This window comes from Pogona vitticeps, chromosome 1 (genome assembly GCF_051106095.1).
Source record: "Pogona vitticeps strain Pit_001003342236 chromosome 1, PviZW2.1, whole genome shotgun sequence".
Lineage (NCBI taxonomy): Eukaryota > Metazoa > Chordata > Lepidosauria > Squamata > Agamidae > Pogona > Pogona vitticeps.
The window spans coordinates 82,052,683-82,079,388 of record NC_135783.1 but is presented as its reverse complement, the minus strand read 5'-3'; the positions used below and the strand labels follow the sequence as shown (position 1 = coordinate 82,079,388).

The 26,706-nt window shown below is 39.1% G+C and overlaps 1 protein-coding gene across 9 annotated transcripts in view; it reads right to left on the bottom strand.

Moving 5' to 3' along the window:
- Positions 1–26,706, bottom strand: part of AHI1 (Abelson helper integration site 1) — a 110,537-nt gene that overhangs the window by 34,668 nt on the left and 49,163 nt on the right. For all 9 annotated transcript variants that reach the window (XR_013540611.1, XM_072996452.2, XM_078383334.1 and 6 more), the window contains exon 19: positions 19,197–19,314. Coding sequence is in view for 8 of the 9 variants with exons in the window: in XM_072996452.2 (XP_072852553.2) it covers positions 19,197–19,314 (118 nt within the window). In the remaining variant the exon portion in view is untranslated. The remainder of the gene's footprint in view (positions 1–19,196; positions 19,315–26,706) is intronic.

The following is a 26,706-nucleotide window of genomic DNA, read 5'->3' as shown; positions in this document are numbered from 1 at the left end:
GCATAGCGACGATAATCCGTGCAGCCAAAATCGTCGCTATACGGATTTGTCGCTATGCGAAATAAAAAAGCCCATAGGAATGCATTAAAACCTGTTTAACGCATTCCTATGGGCAAAAAACTCACCTTTATGCGAAAATCCTCCATACGGCCACCATTTTCGCTGCCCGGTAAGCGAGGAATCCATGCGAAAACACAGTGGGCGGCCATTTTTTTAACCCGGCGGCCATTTTGGAACTGCCGATCAGCTGTTGGGAAATCATCGTTATGTGAAAATCAGTAAGGGAAACAGCTTACCGATCGTCGCAAAGCAATTTTTCCCATTAGAAACATTGCAATGCGATCGAAAAAACTATCACAAAATTTTGTCGCTATGCAGATTTGTTGTTAAATGGGGCGCCCGTTAAGCAAGGCACCACTGTATATCATTCAGGAAGAACAGAGTATAATTTATCAAAAAATGCTGCTAAATGTTCATCTTACTGGGGCATAACATCTTGTGGCATGCAATGTTAATTTTTAGATGGCTACCAGTGAGTTACATAAACCAGTCATAGTTTCACAGCTATTGATATAATTTGTGCAGAACCCAGTAAAAGTGAACAATGATCTTTGTCGAATTCTGCACTCATCTATATTGCCACACTATATCCTAAAGTATTTCATTGGCTATTTTAGTAACTCATTATTTTATTCATTGACATAGTCACTACCACTTCACTCACAAGTGATTGTGAGTCAAGTTTCATTTCTGAGAATGCCTAGTAACGAGAAAAGATTATTGGGAATCTGGGAGCATTATTCCATCCAAAATAAACTGGATTAATAGATAATTCACAAAGAATGGGCTACAATGTTATTAAATCTTGCTTCAGTATTGGGGGACGACTGGGCAACAAGCAAAAATTGCAATTAAACTTAGTGACAATAAATGGATCTCATTAATGCTGCTATATGGGGGTAGGGGTGGGGAATGGCCCCTCTCCCTCAACTAGTGAAGCTGTCAGTTTCCGTCTTCAAGATTCAGTGATTAAAACTTTTTCCTTCAGCTTATAACCTATGCTAAGTGAAAAAAATGACACAGCTATTCCAGATGTAACAACAAAGTGTGTCCTTAGTCCAGCCAGCATTGTGCAAGCCAGTACACTGATCTGCCAGCAGTCAGCTGGCAAAAGTTGAACAATTCAATATATTGTCCATTATCTAATATACTGCCGACAGGTGGACAGAAAACAAACCAGGATGTACTAGTTGATTTGAGTGATCTGTAGTAGTCACTTTCCAGTTGTTCAACAACAGCAATAACAAATTGATTTTTAAAGTACTTAAATTAGGCTCCCGAAGTCAAGGAAGTTTGTAAAACTAGAAGCGAAGTTTCTATGAAAAAGTAGTTCAATTCTGGTACTATAAACTAATTCCTAGATTTAGACTGTGCTCACAGGCATCCTGTGCATTCCATTAAAAACGCATTTATGTAATGGACCACATAAGCCTAGAATCTTTCCACCAGAAACTACAACAAATGATTTTTAAAAAAATCTCTATAATAATCATTTTCCTTCTTCTTGCCTTAGTGAAACCCAATTACTGTATTTGGGTTTGTCCTGCAATCCAACCACCAAGGAACAGTTCAAAATAAAAGGGTAGAAGTAACTGTGTGGCAGTGGGTTTAAATAACATGGAATAACATAACATGTCTATGCCCAATTCCACTCAATACCCACATCAATTGCAGTGGTAGCACAAAAATTATAGGGGCAGAGTTTTGCCAAATTTCCCCTAGAACATAAGGTCTTTTAATCCTTGTCAGGAGACAAGGATTAATCCTTGTCAGGAAACAAGGATCCTGGCCCAGAAAACCATTTGGAACATGGTGAAGACAGAAGCATCTGGTCTTGCTAAGCCCTCCTAGTGTACATGAGGGTCTCTCTGTCTAGCTCACTTCCCCACTGATTTTGGGCAGTGGTAAGCAAGTTTGGAAGCTTCTAGGACCTGTTCTATTCCATTAGGAGGGTGTCAGGGCCCTGAGGCCTCCCTGTACCTTACATCCTTCCTCGTGTCATACTGGTTGTACATTTTTAAACTGCATTTTGTATATTTTAGCCACATAATATGTTTTGTGAATTGGTTGTATATTTTAAAACTGCATTTTGTATATTTTAGCCATAAATATGAGCTGGTCACCCAACCATAATGAATAAATTCTAATTCTTCTTAGTGTCATGGCATTCCCTCTGGCAAAATTTTGCATTACTTACTGAAGATCTTGTAATCAAAAACACGATATAACTCAATCCTCATTGATCTGTAACAGGTCCAAAAACTGATTCACTTTGGATGTTCAACACTGTTCCTCTTAATCAGTTTTTAATGGATCAGTGATGAGTTAGTCATGAGGTGTGGTCTGTCCAAAACTAATCCCTGCCTAGTTCAGTAATACCAAGTTTCACAAAGGAAATAAACACACACACTAACTTCCTGTTGGCTGCTCTTATACATCCATCTTTAAGATGGTGTTACAGACTTAGAAGGGTATAAACAACAGATACCTGAATGATTGATCCAAAGAAAGCTTTGGCATGGACTATGCAAGATTTTGACATCAATTTTAAGATATATCAGGAAGAACATCTGCAAAAAGCAACTAAATGTAGCTGCTTGGGAAAGACTGCTATTTTGGTAGCTGTCCTCATCTCCTAAGTATTTACCACACTGCTGTGCTGGGTATTACAAAAGCACAGGGGATGTATGTACATCCTTGGTCATGAAATCAATGCAAATTGATGAATGAACCTACAAATCCCCTTGTCTAGTACACTGGTATCGGTACAACAAAGGGTATGTGAGTGATCAGTACTGCTGCCCTCCTTCCTCACATATAATATGTCCACAGGGGTGGGGATTGGAAGTGAAAATAGCATACACTGAACATTTGGAATTTGGAAGCATGGAACATGTACTTCCCTTCTGAAGGTTAGGATCAGTGCATAATCAGTTTGTGTGAGACTGTGTGTATATATACATATATACACACATTGCAATCATATATAGCAATCATAGGGACACTGGGAAAAGCTGCAGTCTTAATTAGGTTCTGGATCAGAGCTAAAGTGCTCAAATCATTTGGCAATATTACTAGGAACCAAGAAAACTACAATTCCCAGGGTTCCTGGCATTTAGAAGTACAACAATTATATGCTGCCAAGTCAATTCTAACTTATGATGATTCATTTCAGGGCCTTCTATGTATGAAGTACTGAGAAGTAGTTTACTGTTTCCTTTGTTCTGGAGGTATTCTGCAATTGTGAAGCTTGTACAGGCCGGCTCTCTTCCCAGGAGGGACACTGGAGAATTGAACTCCACACTCCTAGTTTGGCAGCCAGGTACCCAACACACGGAGCTGTCCAGCCAGTATTTGGAAGTATGCTCAGTGTTATTTCAATTGAGCCCATTCCACACTGAGTTCAAGGGAACTTGCCAATCACTAGAGGAACCTAAAGGTAATGCTTTGTGGGTGGGGATTTCTTAGAACTAAAAAATAAATTTGTCCCAAATATGTTCTGAGAACCAGCCATCATTCCCAAGTCCCACCCCACCCCAAAAAATTAGTGGGGATATGTGTGGTGGGGGGATTGTATTCCCCTGGCCTGCCAAATAAGTACAATAAGTTTTAGAATAAACATATATGTGTCAGACATAGAAGCTATATCTTTGGGTTGCTGAATTACAGATTTTTTTTTTTAAAAAAACAGAATGTAGAGCTCCTAGCTATAATGAAGTAAGGCCTATTACATCAAACAGAAGAGCAATAAAAGCCAACATTTTAATTAGAGATTAGAATCAAATATATTTAGCATCTGGCACACCTATCTACAGATTTTTTAGTAATCTCATGGAAGGGAAGTTGTTAGTTTTTGCACAAATATTAAAATCCCTATGGGACCATGAAGAGTGCAAGAATAGTCTGAGAGAGATATTTCAGCCCCTATCCTCAGACAAGTCTCATTGTCCCACGTACCTCTCTCCAGGGCTTAATAAGATTCTTTGAGCATACACCCATGCTAGAGTTCTTTGCTCAGTCCTTAAATTAGAAACTGAAATGAAACCCTGAAAATTAGCGAGGAAATATAAAAATTAGACTCCAGGTACTTGCAGACAGAGTCTATCCAGAATCACAGTGTGGATTTTGAGCTAATAGATCCACCACTGACATGGTATTCTCCCTCAGACAGTTGCAGGAGAAATGTAGGGAACGACAGCCACTCTTTGTGGCCTTCATAGATCTTACAAAGGCCTTTGATTTGGTTAGCAGGGATGGCTTTTTAAAATACCTCCCAAGATTGGATGTACACTTCGACTCCTTAACATCATCGGGTCCTTTCATGAGGAAATGAAGGACACTGTAGTTTTTGATGGCTCAACATCAGATCCCTTTGACATCTGAAGCAGAGTGAAACAGGGCTGTCCCCTCACGCCGACCCTGTTTGGGATCTTTTTTGCTGTCATGCTGAAGCACGCTTTTGGAACCGCAACAGAAGGTGTCTATCTCAGGACTAGATCAGATGGAAAGCTCTTTAATCTCTCTAGATTGAGAGCAAAGACCAAAGTCCAGCTGAAATGCATGCAGGACTTCCTCTTCGCTGATGATGCAGCCATTGTTGCCCACTCTGCTGAAGACCTCCAACAACTCATGAATCATTTTAGCAAGGCCTGCCAAGACTTTGGACTAACTATCAGCCTGAAGAAAAAAGTCATGGGCCAGGGCATGGACTCACCACCCTCTATTACCATCTCCATGCAAGAATTGGAGATTGTCCATGAATTTGTGTACCTTGGCTCAATGATCTCTGGCACTCTTTCCCTAGATGTCAAGCTGGATAAACACATTGGCAAAGCAGCTACCATGTTCTCTAGACTCACAAAGAGAGTATGGCTCACTAAGAAGCTGACGGCATATACCAAGATCCAGGTCTATAGAGCCTGTGTCCTGAGCATACTCTTATACTGCACTGAGTCCAGGACCCTTTGTGCATGGCAGGAGAGGAAGATGAACACATTCCATATGCGTTGTCTCCGATGGATTTTTGGTATCACCTGGCAGGACAAAGTTCCAAATAGAGTAGTTCTAGAACGAGCTGGAATTTTTAGCATGCATATATTACTGAAACAGTGACGTCTACGTTGGCTTGGGCATGTCGTGAGAATGGCTGATGGTCGGATTCCAAAAGATCTCCTGTATGCAGGATTAGTGCAGGGAAAGTGCTCCAGAGGGAGACCACTGCTGCGATACAAGGACATCTGCAAGTGGGATCTGAAGGCCATAGGAATGGACCTCAACAGATGGGAAACCTTGACATCTGAGCGTTCAGCCTGGAGGCAGGCAGTGCATCACGGCCTCTTCCAATTTGAAGAGATCCTTGTCCAGCAGGCCGAGGCAAAGAGGCAGTCCTGAAACCAGCAAAATCAGGGAGCTGGACAGGGAACAGACTGTATTTGTCTTGAGCGTGGACGGGACTGTCACTCTCGAATTGGCCTCCTCAGCCACACTAGACGCTGTTCCAAGACCTCCATTCAGAGCTCGTTACCATAGTCTCTCGAGACTGAAGGATGCCTAATCTGATAAAAATTAGTCTGCTATGTTTTCTTATATAATAAAACAAACAAACAACCCCTCAAACTTTATAATAATTAAACTTTCAACTCCCCCCAAACCTTTTTCCAGTGTTGCATAAGATTGATCCTGCACTGATGTTAACATAACAGTATATTAGAATGAATGGTGAACCCCTGCTTTGTTTCTTATTCAGATGCTCAATAGTCACCATTCTTTTCGACGTTATGACTTTAATGAAAAGGTTTATAGGAAATATATTGGTTAATTTCACAGTCAGTTAAATTTTTATTTCAGCATGATGTTTAATATAATGTTTTCACTGTAATGACTTTTAGAGGTTTTTAAATTGTTTAATTTTTGTGCAAAACTCCAAGATAGCTATAAGAAACGGAAATAAATGTATATGTAATTATAGGTAATATAATACAGTACTGTATATTATGCATGATTGTCAATTGACAATTTAGAAGAATTTGACCATGTTGCTTAATCTGTAATTGCATGAGGCCAGTCAAGCCTTTTAACCCACTTATCAATACTATCTCTTTCCCTTCCACTGGATCCACAAATACTGCCCCTGTTAGTTACTGCTGGGCTGGTGAAAGAAGATTTGCTAGGTGTCAGAGTGCTACCGTGTTTTGCTGAAAATAAGACAGGGTCTTATATTAATTTCTGCTCCAAAAACGCGTTAGGGCTTATTTTCAGGGGATTTTTTTTTCATGTACAACAATCTGCATTCATTCAAATACAGTTATGTCATCTTCTTCTGGTTGCTGCACAATGGTGGAAGGTGGGGTTTCACAACCGGGGCTTATTTTGGGGCTTATTTTTAGGGTAGGATTTATATTAAGAACATCCTGAAAAATCATATTAGGGCTTATTTTCAGGTTAGGTCTTATTTTCAGGGAAACAGGGTATCTGAAATCTCAAAGAACTGCTGTGCTTCCTTCGGTCTCCAGGTGGAGAGACAAATCTGAGGTTAAGCTGCACTGAAGGAAGAAAGTATCTCAGTTTATTGTGGGAATTTATTGCTTGGAGCAGCCTTCCAAAAGGAGGGTGGCCAAAATGGTTTTTTAGCTTTTTAATTTTACAATTAAAAAAAATAAATTACAGTATTTAGGCACTTTTAATTGAATGTAAGTATTGCTACAATGTAAGTATAAATTTGTAAAAACATGCCTTTTTATTTCACTGAATATTATGCCTGCAATAAAATTACTGAAACAGCAGCAGCAGCGTGTCAGTGGTACTCTAATGCCTAAACAACACTCAACCACTGACTCATGGAATACAAAATATGACAACTTCTAATAAATAAGGGAGGAACTCAGATTCTAGGAGGAACAGTTACATCAACTGAAGACTTAATACAACCAAGACATTAAGGTATATGTCTCTAATTTTAACAAAGGAGTAAAGAGTGTTTATTCATGAAATGAGTTGCAAATGATGGCCATAAAGCCATGAAAATGCCAGGAATCTGCCAGCAAGTTTTAAAAAAACCAATATTGGGGAGGAGGCATGTGGCCCATGCTTTGCAAAACCCCTACTTCAAAGCCTAGGCACTTCCAAATGGCGCCATGTATCTGTCAAACACATCTTTGGGCATGCTAAAACTAGTATGTATGTATGTATGTATGTATGTATGTATGTATGTATGTATGTATGTATGTATGTATGTATGTATGTATGTATGTATGTATCTATCTATCTATCTATCTATCTATCTATCTATCTATCTATCTATCTATCTATCTATCTATCTATCTATCTATCTATCTATGAATGAATATGGTGTATGCATGTACTTTAGTTCCAATAATATTAGTCTCTATACAACTAGCCATTTATGTTTTAGAAGGTAGTGTAGGAAAGCACACTCTCTCCCACATGCATATTATTTTGCAACTGTTACATAAGGGTCCTCTTCATGACATCACAAGTCACATCATCTATGAGTCACAAGGACCCACATCCTGATCTCAAATTTTAGCCTTGAAATCGCTGGGTACAAGAAACTGATGACCTGGCAAACCTGTCTCTCAAGCTTTGCTCATGATAAAGTATCTTCTTAAAACATAAAGCTCAGGCTGGGATGCCGGTATACAGTGAACATGCAGTGCAATAGGAGACACGAGAACCCCTCAGGCAGAAGGTCAATGGGTCGACTTGCCTTTCCACAGTTTAACTGGGTAAAACTATCTTGATAGTTTTCCTTTATTCTCCTGGTTTTCTCCTACTTTGTATGTTTCATTAAAGGGGTGAAGTTATAACTCAATTTTTGCATCCTGGCTAACCTCTAGCCCTTCCTGAATAACCTAAAATGCAAAATCTTTCTAAATTAAATGTCAATATATATAATATATAGTAAATTTTCTATTCCTGCACACTACTAACTACTTTATTAAATTGACCTAAAATCAAGTCTAACAACTTCTACAACCAAAAGTGCTGCTTTCATATCACATTACCCAGAAAAGGAGGGGGGAGATATTTCCAAGCAAATATGTAATTGTGGTCACTGTAAAGATAGCAGAAGCTAAAGTGATTTATATTTTCGAGACCATACATATTTGTATGGTCTCAAAAATATAAATCATGTTGGCTTCTGCTATCTTTACAGTGACCACAGTTAGCCACCACCAGCATATTAACCCCATTTTCCTCTTGATGCAATACTTTCAAAAAGAAAAGGATATCCAGTTTTAGAGAACCATGGTAACATCCTTAATGGCATTAGAGATTGCCCTGAACTTCTGAGACTACCCATGAATTAATTATGCTTAATTATTATTTTCACATATTTTTAATCATAACATGGAATGAATGGAATTACAAATAATTTGGAACAAAGATATGGTCACAGTTTATACAAAATATTCCAAAAATTTAAACATTTAAAATGCTTCATAACCTACCAATTATATAATTTAAGGAGACAGTGAGCCTAGTTCTCTGGCACTACAAATGTGAAATCTGTATGAAAGGGCTTCACCAAACGGAATTCTACAGTGTGTGCAGATTCATGAAGTTGCCTTCTTAGGTCAAACCACAGATTTAACTGATGGTTCTAAACTGCATATGCTCTTTAAAGGATTTAGGCAAAGGCCTTTGCCACATAGATATTAGGTCTGTTTAGCTGGATAGTCTAAGGGTGGGGCTCAGAACCCTTCTGGACTCAACTCATATGCTCTATTATGGGCTCCCTCTGGAGACACTGAAGGTGCATCTCAATATTAATGCAACAATGTCTGTACCAGAGCATTCATGGAGGATGGGAATGGGAAAACATCTTCTAGCTAAGAGCTGCTTCTTTCACCCTCCAATATTTCCTGTGGAAAGTATGTGATATCTAAAGAGAAGATTATGTAAGCAGCTTTCAGGAAAATGTATTAGATACTGTGGTTTATTCTGCTTTGCTGGAGTGTGCCCATTGTATTTTGGTCACACTTTATTTATAGATTAATTTGAAAGTCTACGTTGGCTTGGGCATGTCGATTAATTTGAAAGGAGCCTCGACTAAAAAAGCCCTGCTTATGACTGAAAATAACCAAGTGTCTATAATGGACACAGCTCAAAATAGGGTTTTAGGCTGCTTCACCGGATGGCTCCGTCCTGATCTTCGGCCTTTGCCTCCCTGCATGGAGGAATCGGGTCCAGTCCCCTTGTCGCCCTAAGTTGCAGTGGCATCCCAGCGCCAGGAGGCTGAGCCTGGCCGGGGCGCTCTGGCCGAAGGAAGAAAGGAAAGAAAGAAAGAAAGAAGGGAAGAAAGAAAGACAGACAGAAAGGAAGGAAGAACGAAGGAAGGAAGGAAGGAAAGAACGAAAGAAAGAAAGAAAGGAATAAAGAAAGATAGAAAGAAAGAAAGGGCAACTGTCCCAGATGCCCCCAGCCTGCAGGGGTCTGGACTGGCAAGGGGACTCCTGCTCTAACCGTTGGGGCAAAAGAGCTACGGTACAAAGAAACAGCCTCTTTGCCACCAACGATTAGCAATTTGAATTTACCGCCCTTTTCTGATCGTAAGTGGAAGCTCCGGCCGCAAGTCAAAGCAAAATGTTGTGGACAGAGCTGGTCGTACGTCAAAATGGTCATAAGTAGGGATGTATGTAAGTCGAGGCACCACTGTATTGTTTACTTTTTTAAAATATGTTTTTCTACAATTGTTATTTTCTTTAGTTGTCTGCTTATGTTATTTAACCTATTCTTTTAAAATTCAGATAATTCAACCTCTCATTCTAAGAACAGAGATAGGAAAATAAATTTCACAAACATCCTCAAGCATGATTTGACCATGTTTATTTTCTTCCTTTATGGTCATATATTGTTGCTTAATATTGTTGCTTAGGCTAAACTCCTCTAGATGTTCAGGCTCTGGTAAAGTACTGTATTCTTTTCTTTTCCATATCTGGGCCTTGGTGACTAAGCTGTGCACTTCCCTTTTCAGAAGGAAAGCAACCCCACTAGAAACAACCACTGAACACCAATTTCTCAGAATTGGGAATTACCCAGACAAAAAGCCTTCACCTGATCAGGATTTAATTACAATTCAATATCCTTAAACTAGACAATCACTGACACTAGGCCATGGCTGAAGACATATACATATCTGGTTCGGATAGCAGAGCAAGTATCGTCAACATAGTGGCAACATTTCATTTCAACCCTCTGAAGATCTCATTCTAAAGTCTGGTATTATAACAAGCGATATCTGATGAAAATGTATGGAATTCCAGAGAAGTTTCATGGGGTAGAACAGAACTTCCCCTTCTACTTTTTCAGAAACTGATCTTGCAGATAAAAACAGAGCCATTGTAGCCACCAAGCTGAACCCACAGAGCCATGCTATGTAAGATAACGTAGCCAATGATACCAAATATCACCAAGAGGGCTTTAAATAACCCTTAAATTGGATGACTTCTGTTTCTTAACAGAGGTCATCCAATACACTGAGCAAGGCTGTTCTGGTGCCAAGCCGAGGACTACATTGAGACAGAAATGCTCCAAAATAATCCATTTTATCCAAAAACACCAGGAGTTGAACTGTCACTATCTTTTCTAATACACCACACAAGAAGTCCTACTTGCATTCACAAATAGTTATTAGAGTCCTACAGTCTACATAGCTTTAGGACTGATCAATTACTACCTTTTCAAAGACAGCTGGAAGCCCTCCCTGTCACAAGGAAGCATCTGTTATTTCCCAGAATCATTCAGCCAGTCTCCTCTGGCTCAGTGTAATTGCCTAGCAGGACAAGCAACAAGAATGTGAGGTGATTCATTGAACCCTTCCAAGCATCTTGTCCAAATATTCAAGTCATATCAACTGCAATTCATGCCATATATCTAAAATAAGTGGTATCCAGGTTGTCTCCTCCAGTATTGTACTGGCACTGGCACCATACTCACAGTACATGTGATTTTATCTTCACAATCTCTTGCAAACCTCTAAAGCTTCCTGTAGTTCACGTTCTACAATTTTATCAGAACTTTTTATTTTTTGCTTCTCAAGTTACAAACAGTTATGACCAGTAATGAAATACAGTGGTACCTCGCAAGGCGATTACCTCTCTCAAAATGACAAATCCGCAGGACGACAAGGTTTTGTGACCGCCATTTTGCTTTGCAAAACAGTGATTCCTATGGGGGAATTTCGCTGGACGACGATTTGGTCCGTGCTTCGCGGCCCGTTTTTTCTCAAGATGATGATTTTTACAGCTGATCGTCGGCTTAGCAAAATGGCTTCCCTAGGGGCAATCTTCGCAAAAATGGGTGTTTTCGGGCCCGTTTTTCACAAGACAGCAATTTAAAACAGCTGATCAGCACTTCGCAAAGCGGCTTCCCTATGGGCGATTTTCGCTGGACGACGACGATTTTTCCCCATTGGAACGCATTAAACGGGTTTCAATGCATTCCAATGGGGAAACGCTTTTCGCAAGACGATGTTTTCACAAGACAGCGATTACAATGGCATGAATTAACATCGTCTTGCAGGGCACCACTGTACAGACTTTCACTGAGACATTTTTATTATGGAACAGTATTTTGGCCAGGAACTGCAGCAACCAGAAGAAGATGACATGACTGTAAAATAAAACATCCCCTGAAAATAAGCCCTAATAGGTTTTTTGGAGCAAAAATTAATATAAGATCCTGACTTATTTTTGAGGAAACACTGTATATAAATGCATCTTTAGCATTCAATTAAGCATTTTTTTCTTAGCATCCCTGCATGTTTTACAAACACCTAACTCAGTATTGCTTCTTATCTTGTTCTAGCCTTGTGAATAAAGTGATCTTTTCCTATGTTAACTTCTGCCTGTGTCTATTTGGATTGAGGATCTATATATAGACTCCTGTCATTCTACTATAAAACTTGTCAAACATTCACAGTCATTTGTTTGGTGGTATTCTCTTCTTTCATTGGCAACCTTGTAATTCTGAAGTAGGGAAATAAGCTGGGACAGAGAAGCCTATGACTGTGAGAATTTGACACATGACAATTCTATACATGTAAATTTCTGACTGTTAAATGTGATTTAAAATCAATAATTTAATTTGATCCCTTTTAGTGATTTAAATCATCATGGAAATCCACCCTGGTTATAATTCTATTTTAAAAGACTACTCCTGTTAATACTTTACTAAAGTCTTTACTAAATTGAATTCGCTTCAGTCCTTTTCATATAGCTGAATTAAGATGGTTCTCCCCTTTTAACTTATAATTAAAAAGAAGTAGGAACATATTCTGGCAAGTTATTTTCACTGTAATACGTCATACTCAGTTTTGCAACCTACAGCAATCATTGCCAAGTAGAAAGTAATGCTTGACTTAATCCACACCCTTGTATAATTTGGCTAACAGTACTTCCTTTATCCCAAAGGCACAGCAGTAATTATCCCAACATATACCTATTTCACATAAATGTGGGTTATATTCTGTTGATAAAGCTTTTGAATCTTCAAAGTTTTGCAGCTATTATGCACAGTATTTCTATACTTTTCCAGCTATTTTAATTAATGTGCCTAGAAGTAACAGGGAGAAAAGGAAAATAGTTAATGGAGGAAACTGTGCAATCTTGATTTCAATGCAAACACACCGAGGAAGCCAACATTTAAAAAAGGCTGAATATTTTGATATTTGTATCATTACTCTTAGAATTTATCAGTCAACCAGAGTGAAACTAGAGTTGTAAATTTTTTTTTAAAAAAAAATCTTGAGTCATCTTTACTGGAGTAGCAACACTTTAAAAATTATCCAGATACTAGCATTTTTTGTGTGCGTAGTAGAGAATTCTATTTAAGAACTGTATTTTATTATTCTCGTCATGATATACACATCTCTCTGCAACATTTCAATTGCTGGGTTAATGCTATTGATCAGATTTAATGTGGGGGGGGGAGTAACTTCTCTTGTGCCTTTATAGTAAAGTAAGAAAGAATAATTTTCCTGGCATTAGCTCATACGCCCTTAGGCAGATTTAAATTATATTTAGGTGAACTGAGGCATACCAGTCTTAAGAAAGAGGAAACATTTCCAGGGGTTGGTTCTGACTGAGGAAATGATCCATATGGTTCATTTACAGAGATTATGTCTAGAACTGACTTAGGAAACTGGTCAAAAGACACATTAGCTTACAAGGGTCTCAGTCTAATTGGTAATTCCAACTAAAATGGATCAATTTAATCAGTTCAATTTAATCAATTCAGCAATTGATATGAGCGATCTTCCTCATATTTCCATTTGTCTTCCTTACAGTCTTTTACAAATGACAGGAACAACAACGAAATAGCTGCTATTTTATTGACATTTACCTGGGAAATTACTGGTCACTGAATTCAGTAGAACTTATTGCCCAGTAAACATAAAAAAGAATGAAGGCCTGTATTATTTATTGTCAATATTATGACAAATTGATTGAAATGCCTATTTCAATAGAAACTTGTTACACAGCTAGACATCAATATTTTCTTCCTTCTACTATCCTCTTATGCAGGTTACCTTATCTGCAGTGAACACACTCAGCTGAACTCAGATTATGTTTTCAATTTATGCAATAAGCTGATGACTAATTTATTTTGATGATTATCTTCCATGAGAAACAGGGCACTGGTTCAAGATACATGGTGCAAATCTTGAAGTATTTTATTTCAGAAAGAAGTGCTGGTATATCTAAAGTAGATACCCTTACTAACTACACAAAATCGCCCAAGCTGTGAGATATAAATACACAAAGTTTTATTGTATGAGCCCAATTTGTTGTTTTAACTAATAACACTTATGAACAGTTGCTATTACTGTATTTGCTGGCATACAAGATGACTTTTTTGGCCCAAAAAACATGCCTCCAAGTGGGGGGGGTCATCTTGTACTCCGGGTGCACTTCATTTGGGCCAGGAAGGAGCCGCCGCCGCCGTTGAGTGAGTGATGCGAGGCCACGCTGGCCGGGGAGGAAGGCAGGTGGGCAGGCAGGCAGTTGGTCCAGATGGAGGAAGGGAAGCAGAGATGGCCATGACTGAGCAGCCAGAGCCCGCCGTCAGGCTGCCCGCCACCCCGCGCCGCTGAGCCAGCTGCGTGCTTGCTCGCCCGCCACCTGCCTGCTTCCCCTCTTCCTCCTCCTCCTCCTCCTGCCGCTGCCCGTGCAGCCTCTTCCCCTCTTCCTCGCCCTCCTCCCTGCTGGCCATGAACTTCCAGGGCGGGCCTGGGCAGAGCCCCAGGCAGCCGGCGCCGCAGCAGAGCCGTCCACTCTATATTTTGAGTGGAAATGTTGGGGGGGGTCGTCTTATACGGCCAGTTGCCTTGTACGCCGGCAAATACGGTACATAAAACATCGAGTACATTAAAGATAACTGTATTAAAGGGAAAAAATGGCAGTCAAAATAAATATAATCTTTTCACTTGAGAACCAACCTGAGGCAGTCTCGTGTTGAATATAACGATCCTCAGACAGTCTCTTAATTATAACCAACCTTGGGTAGTCTCTTAATTTTGTTTAGAAGATAACTATGATTTTCTAACTCTAATCTGCTAGATTTAGATATAATGGCAAATAGTGACAACTTTCTCCCAACACAATAAGCAAATCTTGTTTTCTTCTGGAAGATCTGCATGCTAGCACATAAGTTCTCTTCCATTGCACTTTGCTCCTCTCCGCTAGCACGTTAAACACACAAAAAAGGCGTTGCTTAGCATGTTGCCCTAACCAGGAGTCCTGTTTTCTTATCACTTTATTTATTTATTTATTTATTTATTTATTTATTTATTCATTCATTCATTCATTCATTCATTCAATCATTCATTCATTCATTCATTCCATTTATACCCTGCCTATCTGGTCATATTGATTGAGAACAAGGATGTGTCCTTAGTTTAGAGATTAACAAATCAGGAGTTTGTTTGGAAGAGGTCAAATCCATTTTGTTTTACCGGCTGAGGGGGCATCAAAGTATGAGTAAATAGGTTTGTATATTCTAGCATATAGCTTCTTCACAGTTAAGTCAGGTTTTTCTGGAATCTTCCCTTTCTTATGTGTAACCATGTCTCAATAGTCTAAGCCATGGTTTGGGTACTATTATGAAGAACTAAACTGGATGTTTGTTTACCCAGTTTGAAAAATACTGAATGAAAATAACTTCTGGTTTCCCTTTCTCTTTTTAACGTGGTAAACAAACTGAAAGATATAGTCTAATGAACTTAATATTTTAATTTGTCTTTTATTTTACCTGTATTTCATATATAATTTTAAATTGTGCAATACTCTGATATAAATAAAGATCCCCACTGATTCAGTAGGCCTACGTACTGCAGCTTACTACACTAAGCAACAGGTTTTCAGCCACTATTTCATTTCTATTCTGTGCAAACTATTAAACACCATTAAAAAAGAAACACACATTCCCAGAAATTTTTAACCCTCACCTTTTGAGTTTTGCTGTGTCTTCTGCATATATGTAGTTCAAATAAAATTACTGCATAACACAAAATGCAATCTAAAATGCATTCAAAATTACAAATGCTTTTCTTTCACATTTTATCGTACGTTAAAATAAATGCAGGTTTACATAAATATTAGAGACAGTGAATTCTTGTATGTGCAAATATGAGTCTACATTTAGTTCTGCCTTTTCTTTCTCTTTTTAATGTTGCAACAAGCAACTGTTTCTCCATTTTCTCTTACAAATAATCCCACAAGTACAGACCTTACTTCCTTGTAAAATATTTTGGTTCAATAATTAGCTCAATTGGTGAGACAGGAAGTTCCTAAACATTAGCTGGAGAGGCTACAACAGTATTTCTCAGGCAAGACTAGGTATCAAATATATTATTTCAATTTAACTTTTCATCCTGAATTCTCTACAAACCAAGACACATCTTCTTGCTCATATGAGGATACAACTGAGAAACAATAGACAAAAATATATAAGAACATTTATTTACTTTTCTCACCAGAAGGATATCAACATTTTTAAAACACAAGAGTGATGAGAATGATTTCAGTTGCACTACAGTTATATTCAAATCCATGCACAAGTTTCAAATTTAGTTCACTTACTCAGTTCATTTGACTAACTCTCTCTCCCCTTATTTCATAGACCATAAATCAATTAGTGAAACCACCACAATGTTATTATCTTCTAAATTTGAAAGAGACAAAGATATAAAGTCAAAATAAGATGATATAGACAAATCAATTTAGTGTTTCTGGCCTTGACAAAATACCAGAGGACTCTAGTCTTCTCAAGACACATCATAGGCCTCAACATTTATATCACTGGATGAATAAGAGAAGAATGTGGAATAGGACACATGTTTTCTCTCTACCTGTACATGTATAAATAATTCCCCCTACGTAGTTGTTTTTATCAAGTATTCCTTCCTTCCAATTTCAGAATATTGCTCAGCATAGTTTAGCAGTGAGGGAAGCATCCGTTTTGACAGTTCATTAGTAAAGACACTTTTTCCTTTCATCTTTATCATTAGGAGAAAAAGAAATTAACAATAATAATCATCATCTTTTGATCTATTTAATTAGTGTAATGTAAAAATGTACAGCTTCTGCCTACATGCCTCCTTTTGCATGGTACAAATAAGTGTATATGCCCAAGGCAGGTTACTGTGTTAAGTTTACTGAAGCTTGGCCACAATACAACATACCATGCATTGATGACTCATGGCCCAATGGATAGTCAGTTCATAATGATGCACTCCGTGCAATACCAGTCAGACCACAGGCTGTCCCTAACAAATGCCATAATACCATGTACTACTCTGATAGCACATAATACTAAAGGAGCACAGCTACGTGCTTCAATTTCAGTTAAGGACAACTGACAGAAAACAGTACAACAGCAAACTGCTACAAAGCCTTACAACAAAGCAAGACCGTGGGGCCACATATTGCTCCCAAGTCGACATGGGGATGAATATAAAAATGAATCAGGATATTCGTTAAATATCCCTGATTTCTCAGATATTTGTTGCTTCATATGCTTGGGGTCCAGAGACCCCAGCGAATATGAAGCAATGAATATAACCCTTTTATATTCGTCCCTTCGTTCCCTATCTGCTTATGCCCCCACAGATCAGTTGCTCCTCAGGGGCATAAGCAGAGAGGCGAAAGCCTGCCCAAAGGGAATCCCACCCCTGGGGCTGGGAGATGGCTTGGTTCCCCTTTCCTTCTCTTCCTATGCCCATGCGGCATAAGATGAGGAGGGAAGGGATCAAAGGAATTCCCCAGCTGCTGTGGGATCGCTTTGATCCCTGCTTCCCCTCTTCTTGCTAAGCCCCATGGGAAATAGATAGAGGAGGAAATGCAGGGATAAACAATAAAGCTTTAAGAGTAATTATGAAGTTTTAATCTTAGCTTAATTATCAGTCTTATACCTCTAACTGTTTATTATGCAAGCTTACCTCAAACTATTACTACTATTTAGCTATTCCTCCGTAGCTAACTTGAAATATTTCCAGCCTTATATTAATACTTCCCTAGTCTAATTTCTTTCCCTTCCCCCTCCTTACTTAAAAGGACCTCTTTTTATGTGGTAGACCAGTGGCTCCTAACCTTGGGTTTCCTAACTGTTCTTGAACTTCAACTCCCAGAAATTCTGGGCAGCGCAGCTAGTGGTAAAGACTTCTGGGAGGTTTAGTCCCAAAACACCTGGGGACGAATGCTTGGGACCCACTGTGACAGACTATACATTGTGAAGAACTTTAGTTTACCAGTTCTTATCCTTTTCTCCTTCCTACCTTTCTCTTTAAAAACAAACAAATCCTGCTATTCTCCTCTCTGTAAAGAATTACTAACAATCAGTTCTTCACTCTAATAGTCCCACCACACTTATCTATTAAAATATGTTAACCAAACTCGATTATGTTCACATTAAATCTTCTTAGATCTTCCTCATAATGATATTCAAATCACCTCTTCTCAAAGTCTCAGATCTTTCTCTTTTTTCTCAGGTAGTCCCAAACTACTCAAGCATCTTTAAAGTTCAGCTGTTTCTCTCTCTGTGTTCAAAGACCCAGGAGATGTTCCTTCTTGTTTATATCTCTGTTGTGCTCCTTGTATTTTTTCATTCAACTCAGTAGATTGATTGAGCAGTTGATTCTCTAGTTAGGCTCACTCTTGTTCCTGGTGTTAATCATGCACCAAGCCTCATTTATGGAGAACATTTAAACCTCCCTCAACTGATGTTATCTTATCATTTCCCCAGCATAGAAAACTTTCAGAAAAACTGGGTACCCCAAGAAATATTTTATATTGTATTTCACAAGAATAATGGTTATGAGCTTCATACTTCTTCTCCAGACCACTATTTGAAAGCAGAGATCAGCATACACCTGGACAGGTGCTCTATTATAAAACAGCTGGCAGATTTCTGACACATTTCATGAATATCTCTTTCTTGCAAAAATTAGCAAACCAACAAGGGTAGACGTTCGTATAGCTGAACAGCTGTTTCTAAATGCTCAAAAGCAGGATGGGAAAAATATAGCCCTGATTGCAACTGGCTATATTTGAATGATTTTGCAAACTGCAATAAATATTGCCTTCTACTTAAGAAGATGAAGGTGTTTACTTTGTAGAAGAACAGAGAAGGGAACCATCAGCCCTCCAAATGTTAAACTATTACTTCCATCATGCCTCGCCACTAGACTAGTCAGAGCTGAAGGAAACTTGAATTCAACAACATATAGACAGCCATAGGTTCCCAAGCCTTGACAGAGTAGAAGTCAGAGGGAGCGAGAGCAGTGAATGTACTTAGCCCCACAGGGTGCCTTCTCCTGTCAGAGATGGGAGTAGGGTTACTACTCAATTCACATGAACAATTAAAATTTATGCAGCAGTATAACACGGGAAGTTTTCTCATGCTTTACTTTTCTTAATGCTTTCATAATAACTGCTACTAAATTTTGGACTCCATATCTGTTTTATATCTCTATTATGTACATTCATATGTGATGCAGTAGATGTAGATGCAATGTAGACATCGAGACAGAAAAGCAATGGGTGAGAAAAAAAAACTCATTTGAACACAACACCAACAAACAAATAATGCTATAGAAACAGAGTAAATTACATTACCACTTTGAGTAGGAAGAGGATACAGAGGACTCCATTGTTCACCTAGAGCACCTGCTAATCTTAACTTGGATTGTGGAGAAAGTTGAGATGGACTAGGAACCAAGGAAGTGGAGCTGGCCTATAAAACAAAACGTGAGCTTTTACTTTCTTAGCTGAAATAGAGGAAATGAAATACAAAACATTGACCAACAGCAAAATGATAGTTACATTTGTGCAGCAGTAGATACCACTTGAAAACATGAACATAAACTTTAAACAGCTTCATTTTTAACAGACATATAGGAGACACTAAAAACTACAGTACTTGAAAAGTCAATAAATTGTAAGAAATTCCCGACTTCATCTTATTTTCTAGAGGAACATAGAAAGACTTCCTTTTGGCATCCTTTTTGTTTTAATTGTTACAACAACATTGTGGAATCCAAGCTGCAAAGCAATAAATGTCTCTCTCCATTTACTGTGTTCAAAAAGGCCTTTGTGTTACTATGCACATAACATTTTTTTTTCTGACATAGTTTCACTTAGATTTAAGATGTCCCCTTAAAACTTTGGTTGTTTTCCTCTCCAAAAGGTAACATCCAATCAACAGAACTAGGAAATGGAACCACCACCACCCGGACTCTCTAGAGCACATTTTTGGAGTCAGAGGAGAAAAAAAATGTAGAGGTGCAAATAGTTTTCCTTGTGCAAAATTAAATTCGACACAGAGCCATTAATTCATTTTCTAGTAAATAGTTTTCACATGAAAATAATTTCAGTTGCATTAAAGGGATAAATAACTGACCATTGGAGATGGGCATGAATAGATGAACAGGGTCAGATGAACAGGTGTTCAGTGATTCCCAGCCCCGTGTCCTCCAACGGGCACCCTCTCAGATGCAGTGCCTCAGCTTCCCTGCCCTGCCTCCTCCAGGCGCTGCCTCTGAGTGGGCAACCACGGAGGAGATGGGGATGGAACTGCCATACACCTGTCTGCCTGAAAGATGAACTGTCATGAACCACCAAACCAGTGGTTTGTGCCCATCTCTACTGACCATAAAAACAGCAACAGAATGCTCATATGCACCTAACTAATAATAATAATAATAATAATAATAATAATAATAATAATAATAATAATAATAATAATAATAATAATAATAATAATAACAACAATAACAATAACAACAACAACAACAACAACAACAATAATAATAATAATAATATCATCATTATCATCATCATCATCATCATCATCATCATCATCATCATCATTATTATTATTATTATTATTATTATTATTATTATTATTATTATTATTATTGTTGTCATTGTAAGTATATACACATACAATGAAATTCACAGACACCCAGCGACCAGACACATGCACACACATAAAATTCCCAAACACTCCCCACCCACTAAAAGTCCCCCACTAAAAATACAAACATCTACACCGCAGGCCAAGTAACACAGTCCAACTAATTATTCACTACTGGTGGTCTTTAAGCTCATTATTAATTGCAATTATAGCTCTGGGATAAAAACTATTCAGAAAACGTGTGGTCCGAGACTTAATTGTTCTATATCTTCTGCCAGATGGTAACAGTTCAAAAAAGTTATAAGCAGGATGGGAAGAGTCTCTCAGGATGCTATGTGATTTCCTTAGACAGCGGGATGTGAAGATGTCATCCAGGGTTGGTAGCTGGAGCCCGATGATATTCTGGGCAATTTTAATGGTTCTCTGTAGAGCTTTTTTGTCCGCTACAGAGCTACTCCCAAACCATGACAGAATGCCATAGGTTAGGACACTCTCAACGGTGCTACGATAGTATGACAGAAGTAAATGCTGAGATAAATTTAACTTGCCAAGCATTCTCAGGAAATACAGCCTCTTCTGTGCCTTCTTCATTAGCATGTTGGCATTTATAGTCCATGAGAGGTCCTCTGAGATGTAAGTACCCAGAAATTTAAAACTACCAACTCTCTCCACTTCCTCACCGTTTATGTACAGTGGTAAATGTACATTTCTCTTCCTCCTAAAATCAATTATGAGTTCTTTAGTTTTTTTGATGTTAAGTGTGAGATGATTTTCTTTACAGCAAAGTATCAACCTTTGTACTTCCTTTCTATAAGCAGACTCATTGTTCTTATTTATGAGCCCCACCACTGTCGTATCATCTGCAAATGATACTTCTTCTGTGTTTGACCACCACTCCACTTTCTGGGGGGACGTGGTAGCGCTGCGGGTTAAATTGGAGAAGCCTTTGTGTGCTGCAGGGTCAGAAGACCAGCAGTCGTAAGATCGAATCCACGTGACGGAGTGAGCTCCCATCACTTGTCTCAGCTCCTGTCAACGTAGCAGTCTGAAAGCATGTAAATGTGAGTAGATAAATAGGTACCACCTCAGTGGGAAGGTAATGGCGTTCCCTGTCTAGTCGCGCTGGCCACATGACCACGGAAACTGACTTCAGACAAATGCTGGCTCTATGGCTTGGAAACGGGGATGAGCATCGTGTCCTCGAGTCAGAGACGATTGGACTAAATGTCAAGGGGAACCACTTTCTTAGTGGACAAAAGGTCAATCTAATTTTTATTCTTCCCAACATAGAAACATTCAAGGGCAAAAAGCGCAAATGATGAACTGTTGCACAAATTCACTGAGTTAAAGTCCCATTTCTTAGGATTGCAGAATGTCATGCAGTTTCTTTAGTTTGCAGTCTTATCAATAATTATTTAACAATTGTCAAGTACAGAAGATGAGTTTTAAATTATTCCTGTTAGATTTAACTTTAGGCTGCCAAACGTCCACAAAACAACATTCAGATGTATAGCAAACTATGATCCAACCAATACACATGGAAAGTTGTTAAGCATCTTTGTGATTGCTACATCCAGAAGAAGGGCAGTCATGGAGACTATTACTAGGCATTGTTACTGTCCCACACTAGCCTTTTCCCATTGCATTCTTTTGTTTATGCAAATTGCAGTGTGGAAGAATTCACTAGGAATCAAAACTCTGAATCTAATGTGCCATCTGTAGTTAAGATTAGATGCTGTCTGACTTGGCAAATTAAATGCTGTGATCATAACAAGTCACAGCACAGCCCACATAAATGATCTTCACTTTGGAAGATTATTTATGAGTTTATTTTTTCTAAGTAGGGCCTTTCTTATTTCCAAACCAAGCCACCAGTTTATAAGACATTAATAGACAAGGTTCTTAAGAGGATAATGATGCACAAGATCTCCCAAATTATTTTATCTGATCATAAAGAAAATAAAAGTGTATTTAAAAATGCTTTTTAAAAAAATCATCAGGGGAGGCTTTTTCTCAGTCCCTCCACCCTCGCAGGTATGCTTGGTGCAGACACAAGACAGAGCCTTCTTTGCTACTGTTCCCAGACTCTGGAACTCCCTCCCACAGGAGACCAAACTGGCTCTATCTTTGTTGCCCTTCTGCAAGTAGATGAAGACCTTTATCTTCCGGGAGGCTTTCCTTCGTTGCTGACTATCTATGAGAAAAATAAACAGGATGGATTGTGTAAGCTGCCTTGGGTCTCTTTTTTAGAGAAAGGTGGGGTAAAAAAAATTTTAAAATAAAATAATAAACAAATATCAAGGGACTTTTGTCTAAGTGCTAAGGATGTATCTGTGAAGATTCTCAATCATCCAGGTGAGTTTATTTGAAAGCTGCGTCATAGTAACTGGACTTCTTTCTTATTAGGTTGAAACATTTTGCTACTTATCCAAGTAGCTTCTTCAGTCTGAGGAGAGTTGGTAGGCGATCCCTCCACTTTGGTTTCACTTCCTCCTGGTCTGTATAGGTTTGTTAGATGGACAAAGGACGGAGGAGGGTCAGTGAATATCCCACTTCTGCAGTCCTTCTCCACCCATTGTCATGGGTCGTTAACAGAGGTCTTTTTGGTGGGTGTGGTCCTGCTCTTTCTGGGGATGGATGAAATGACAACATGATAAATAGGAGACATGGAAGAAGTGGAAAAGAAGGCACTGAACACCTTCCAGGGAATGACTCCAACCCATTGGTTCAGGTATGTGGAAGGCACCTGGGTGAAGATCAAGATTCAGGAAATACAGGCCCTCCCAGACCACATTAACTCAGTGGACCCAAATATCGAATTCACCAGGGAACACCAAAGACAACCAGCTGGCTTTCCTGGACTGGCCAGTAATCACAGGATCCAATGGCAGTTTAGGAACAGAAATCTACAGAAAACCTGCACACTGATCAATACCTGCGGTTTGACTCTCCTCACCCATTGCAACACACACTAGAGGTCATCAGGATGCTAAACCACAGAGCAAGAAACATTCCCACCTCTAGAGAAGCCAAGAAGAAGGAAGATGGGACAGCTGAAGACAGCCCTTAAGGCCTGTGGATGTCCAAAATGGGCCTTTAACAAAGCAATGTCCCAACCCAGCAGAACAATAGAACTTGAGAACCAGAGCTGACAGAAGAACCTGGTCACTCCTTACACGGTGGGTGTGTCTGAAATGCTGAAAAGGGGTTTTGTAAACACCACATACCAGTGCACTTCAAACCCACAAACACACTAAGGTAGAGACTTGTCCACCCAAAAGACCGTACACCAAAACACAAGAGGAGCAATATAGTATATGTGGTCCAATGCAAAGAAGAGTGTTTGGAACTCTCTCTACATTGGAGAAACCAAACAGCCACCAGCACAGGAGGGGCAAATGGCTCAGGACCACAATCAGCAATGGCAATGTTCCTTCATTTGAAGGACAAAGGACACTCGTCTGATGATCAAGATGTATTCATTTTGGACCAAGAAGATAAGTGGTTTGAAAGAGGGGTCAGGGAGGCCATACATGTACATATAGAAAATCCCTCACTCATCAGGGTGTAGGTCTCAGACAAATCTATCTTCTATTTCTCATTTTGCCCTTTCATCCCTCCCCCCAAAATTAGGATCACACCCACCAGAAAGACGACTGTTAATGACTATTAATGACCCATGACAATGGGTGGAAAAGGACTGCAGAAGTGGGATTTTCACTCAACACCCCCCCCGGTCCTATTCAGACTAGGGGGAAGTGAAACCAACGTGTACAATATATGGTCCACCTACCAACTCTCCTCAGACTGAAGAAGCTCCTTGGGTGAGTAGCGAAATGTTTCAACCTAATAAGAAGTCCAGTTGCCATGACTCAACTTCTGAATGTTAAGGATGTAGAATCTTTCCTCTGACCCCAGAATTTCCGGAACGTTTACCAATTTTCCCCATTTTAAAAAAATGCACACATGGGATTCAGAAAAGGCTTTAATGATCCTGGGACACAGGGGAAAAATGGAGCTCTCCTTCCAAGGTCATCTGCCAATTTTTTTATGGTAATTCTTCCCCAACCCCACAGGTTGGAACCCTGATCTCACGATCTAAGTGTATCAAGAATATGGTACAGGCAGAGGACATAGCCTCTTTCAACCCCTCACCACTCTCCAATTACACTAGAATGGCTCTGATTGGATTCCATTGTATGGTATTCAATGGAGAGCCTTAAGGACAAGGATAGGGACAATGAACAGCCCCTTACGCACTTTCACCTTTGCAAAAAGAGCTACAGAGGACAAGGATTAGAGCAGCCTCTGATTTGGATTGCTTCCCACAGAGAAGCATTGAAGGTTTGGAAGAAGAAGGCCTAGAACTGGATTTGTTTCCTAATGCTAGTCATTGATGGTATAATATTGGGTAAATTTTCTACCAGTATTCCTATTAGGCAAAAAATAAGCAAAATTAACAAAATACTTGAACACACTTTGAAGTTCAGAGGTGCAAAGCTAATTTTCAAATAACACTGAAGCGAAAAAAATGTGACAAATACAACTCTAAGATTTCTTTCACCAGCTTTCACCAATTATTATCCAACACACCTAAATAGGCTTAGACTGAAGGTTTTGCCCTTAGGTGTATTTCACTGGGACCTACTGAATAAAATTAATTAGAACTGCCCCCAAATTCTTTAATCTGCTTCTTTGCTGCCCTGCCCATGATCCTTTCCATTATTTAGTTTTACTAACCCTTGAATTATAACTCACTTTCCTACTCAAGTAAAGCATGAAACACATCAGTCTTCTTAAAAAATAAACTGTTTCAGGCTAGCTATATATCAACTTGGTTATATAGGAGGTTTCCTATTCACCTTATGTTAATACATTGGCATATTATTTTCGGTTATTAAGAGCTAGTTGCTTTGACACAGATTAGAATATACCTATATTTACTTCAGCAAATAGGTTTCCCGAAATCCATCTTCACAAATGCTGGGGAATGGCCTTTGAAAAGAACTGGTTGAAATCTTTGCATATCCCCTCCATCCATACAAATACCCCTCTCTCTGAATTATTTTCAGTCCTGGGAAATTTAAGCTGGCGTTTGACAAGAGAAAATCTGTAGGCCATGGAAGAAGTAAGCAGTGTCTGCCCTTCACTGACACTCCCCTGCAATTAGGGGACTCTAAGGCAGCTCTAAGTTCCATCCTTACATAATGAGCTGTGTTCCAGTGATTTATGCGCCCAAATCCTACCTTATCCTGCCTAGCTTCAGAGAAGGTGCAAAACTCCAATGTCATCCTGCAGTCTTCTCACTACTAAACTGGAATATAGTATCACATACCTTGTAGGGTTACTATAAAATGGGATGGGCAAAGGGTAACCAATGGGCTGCTCACTGGGGGTCCAGATGTTGCCCCAGTGCTTCACCACCCAAATACAATACAATACGATGCAATATGATTGTATTAGGCCCTCTAGGATACAGGATAGGCAATTCTGCCATGTGTTTGGTGCCTTTTGTATTCCTGGGCTTCCTCTACTTCCCTAGTTTTTCTGGATTTTTTAAGTTAAAAACCAAGTTTTTAAAGAAAAATGAGGGAAGGAAGGAAGACATGGCTGTGAATTCCCAAGGTTCATAGTAGGGTCTGTGCAACCTCCACCCCTATTCTAAGGACTACAAAAATTAAAATGTCCATGTGAACACTAGAAAACATTATTAGGAATAATGTTGTTATTCAGTAAAACAGGGATCATAGCTCTCAAGATGGTAGTCGACTGTAGTCCTCATAATTCTTCACTGCTAGCCATGGCAGGCAGAGATGACTGAGAGCTGCATGACTGAGAATCTGCCAGCAACATCTGGAGGGCCAGAGTCATTCATTCCTGCACTAAAGATTTTAGAAAAAACACATGTAGCTCTTTCCGGCCTCATAAGTGTCTATGTTTGCTTGACATTTTTTAAAAGTTTAATTTCCACTTTTTATTTGATAAAATATGCCTGAAACATGCCTAATGGTGTTATTTGACAGCAGTGGTATAACTGCTTCTACCAAGAATAGCAGATCTTAGATGTAAATCTGTGAACATGCATATGAAATGTATTACAGGTGTCTAATATTCCTTAGAACCATTCTTTTTACCAATACTGTATCAGTTTACAAGACAAATTACAGGCACTGGCTTTTATCCAAATAATCCACTGCACAAAAGGAAATC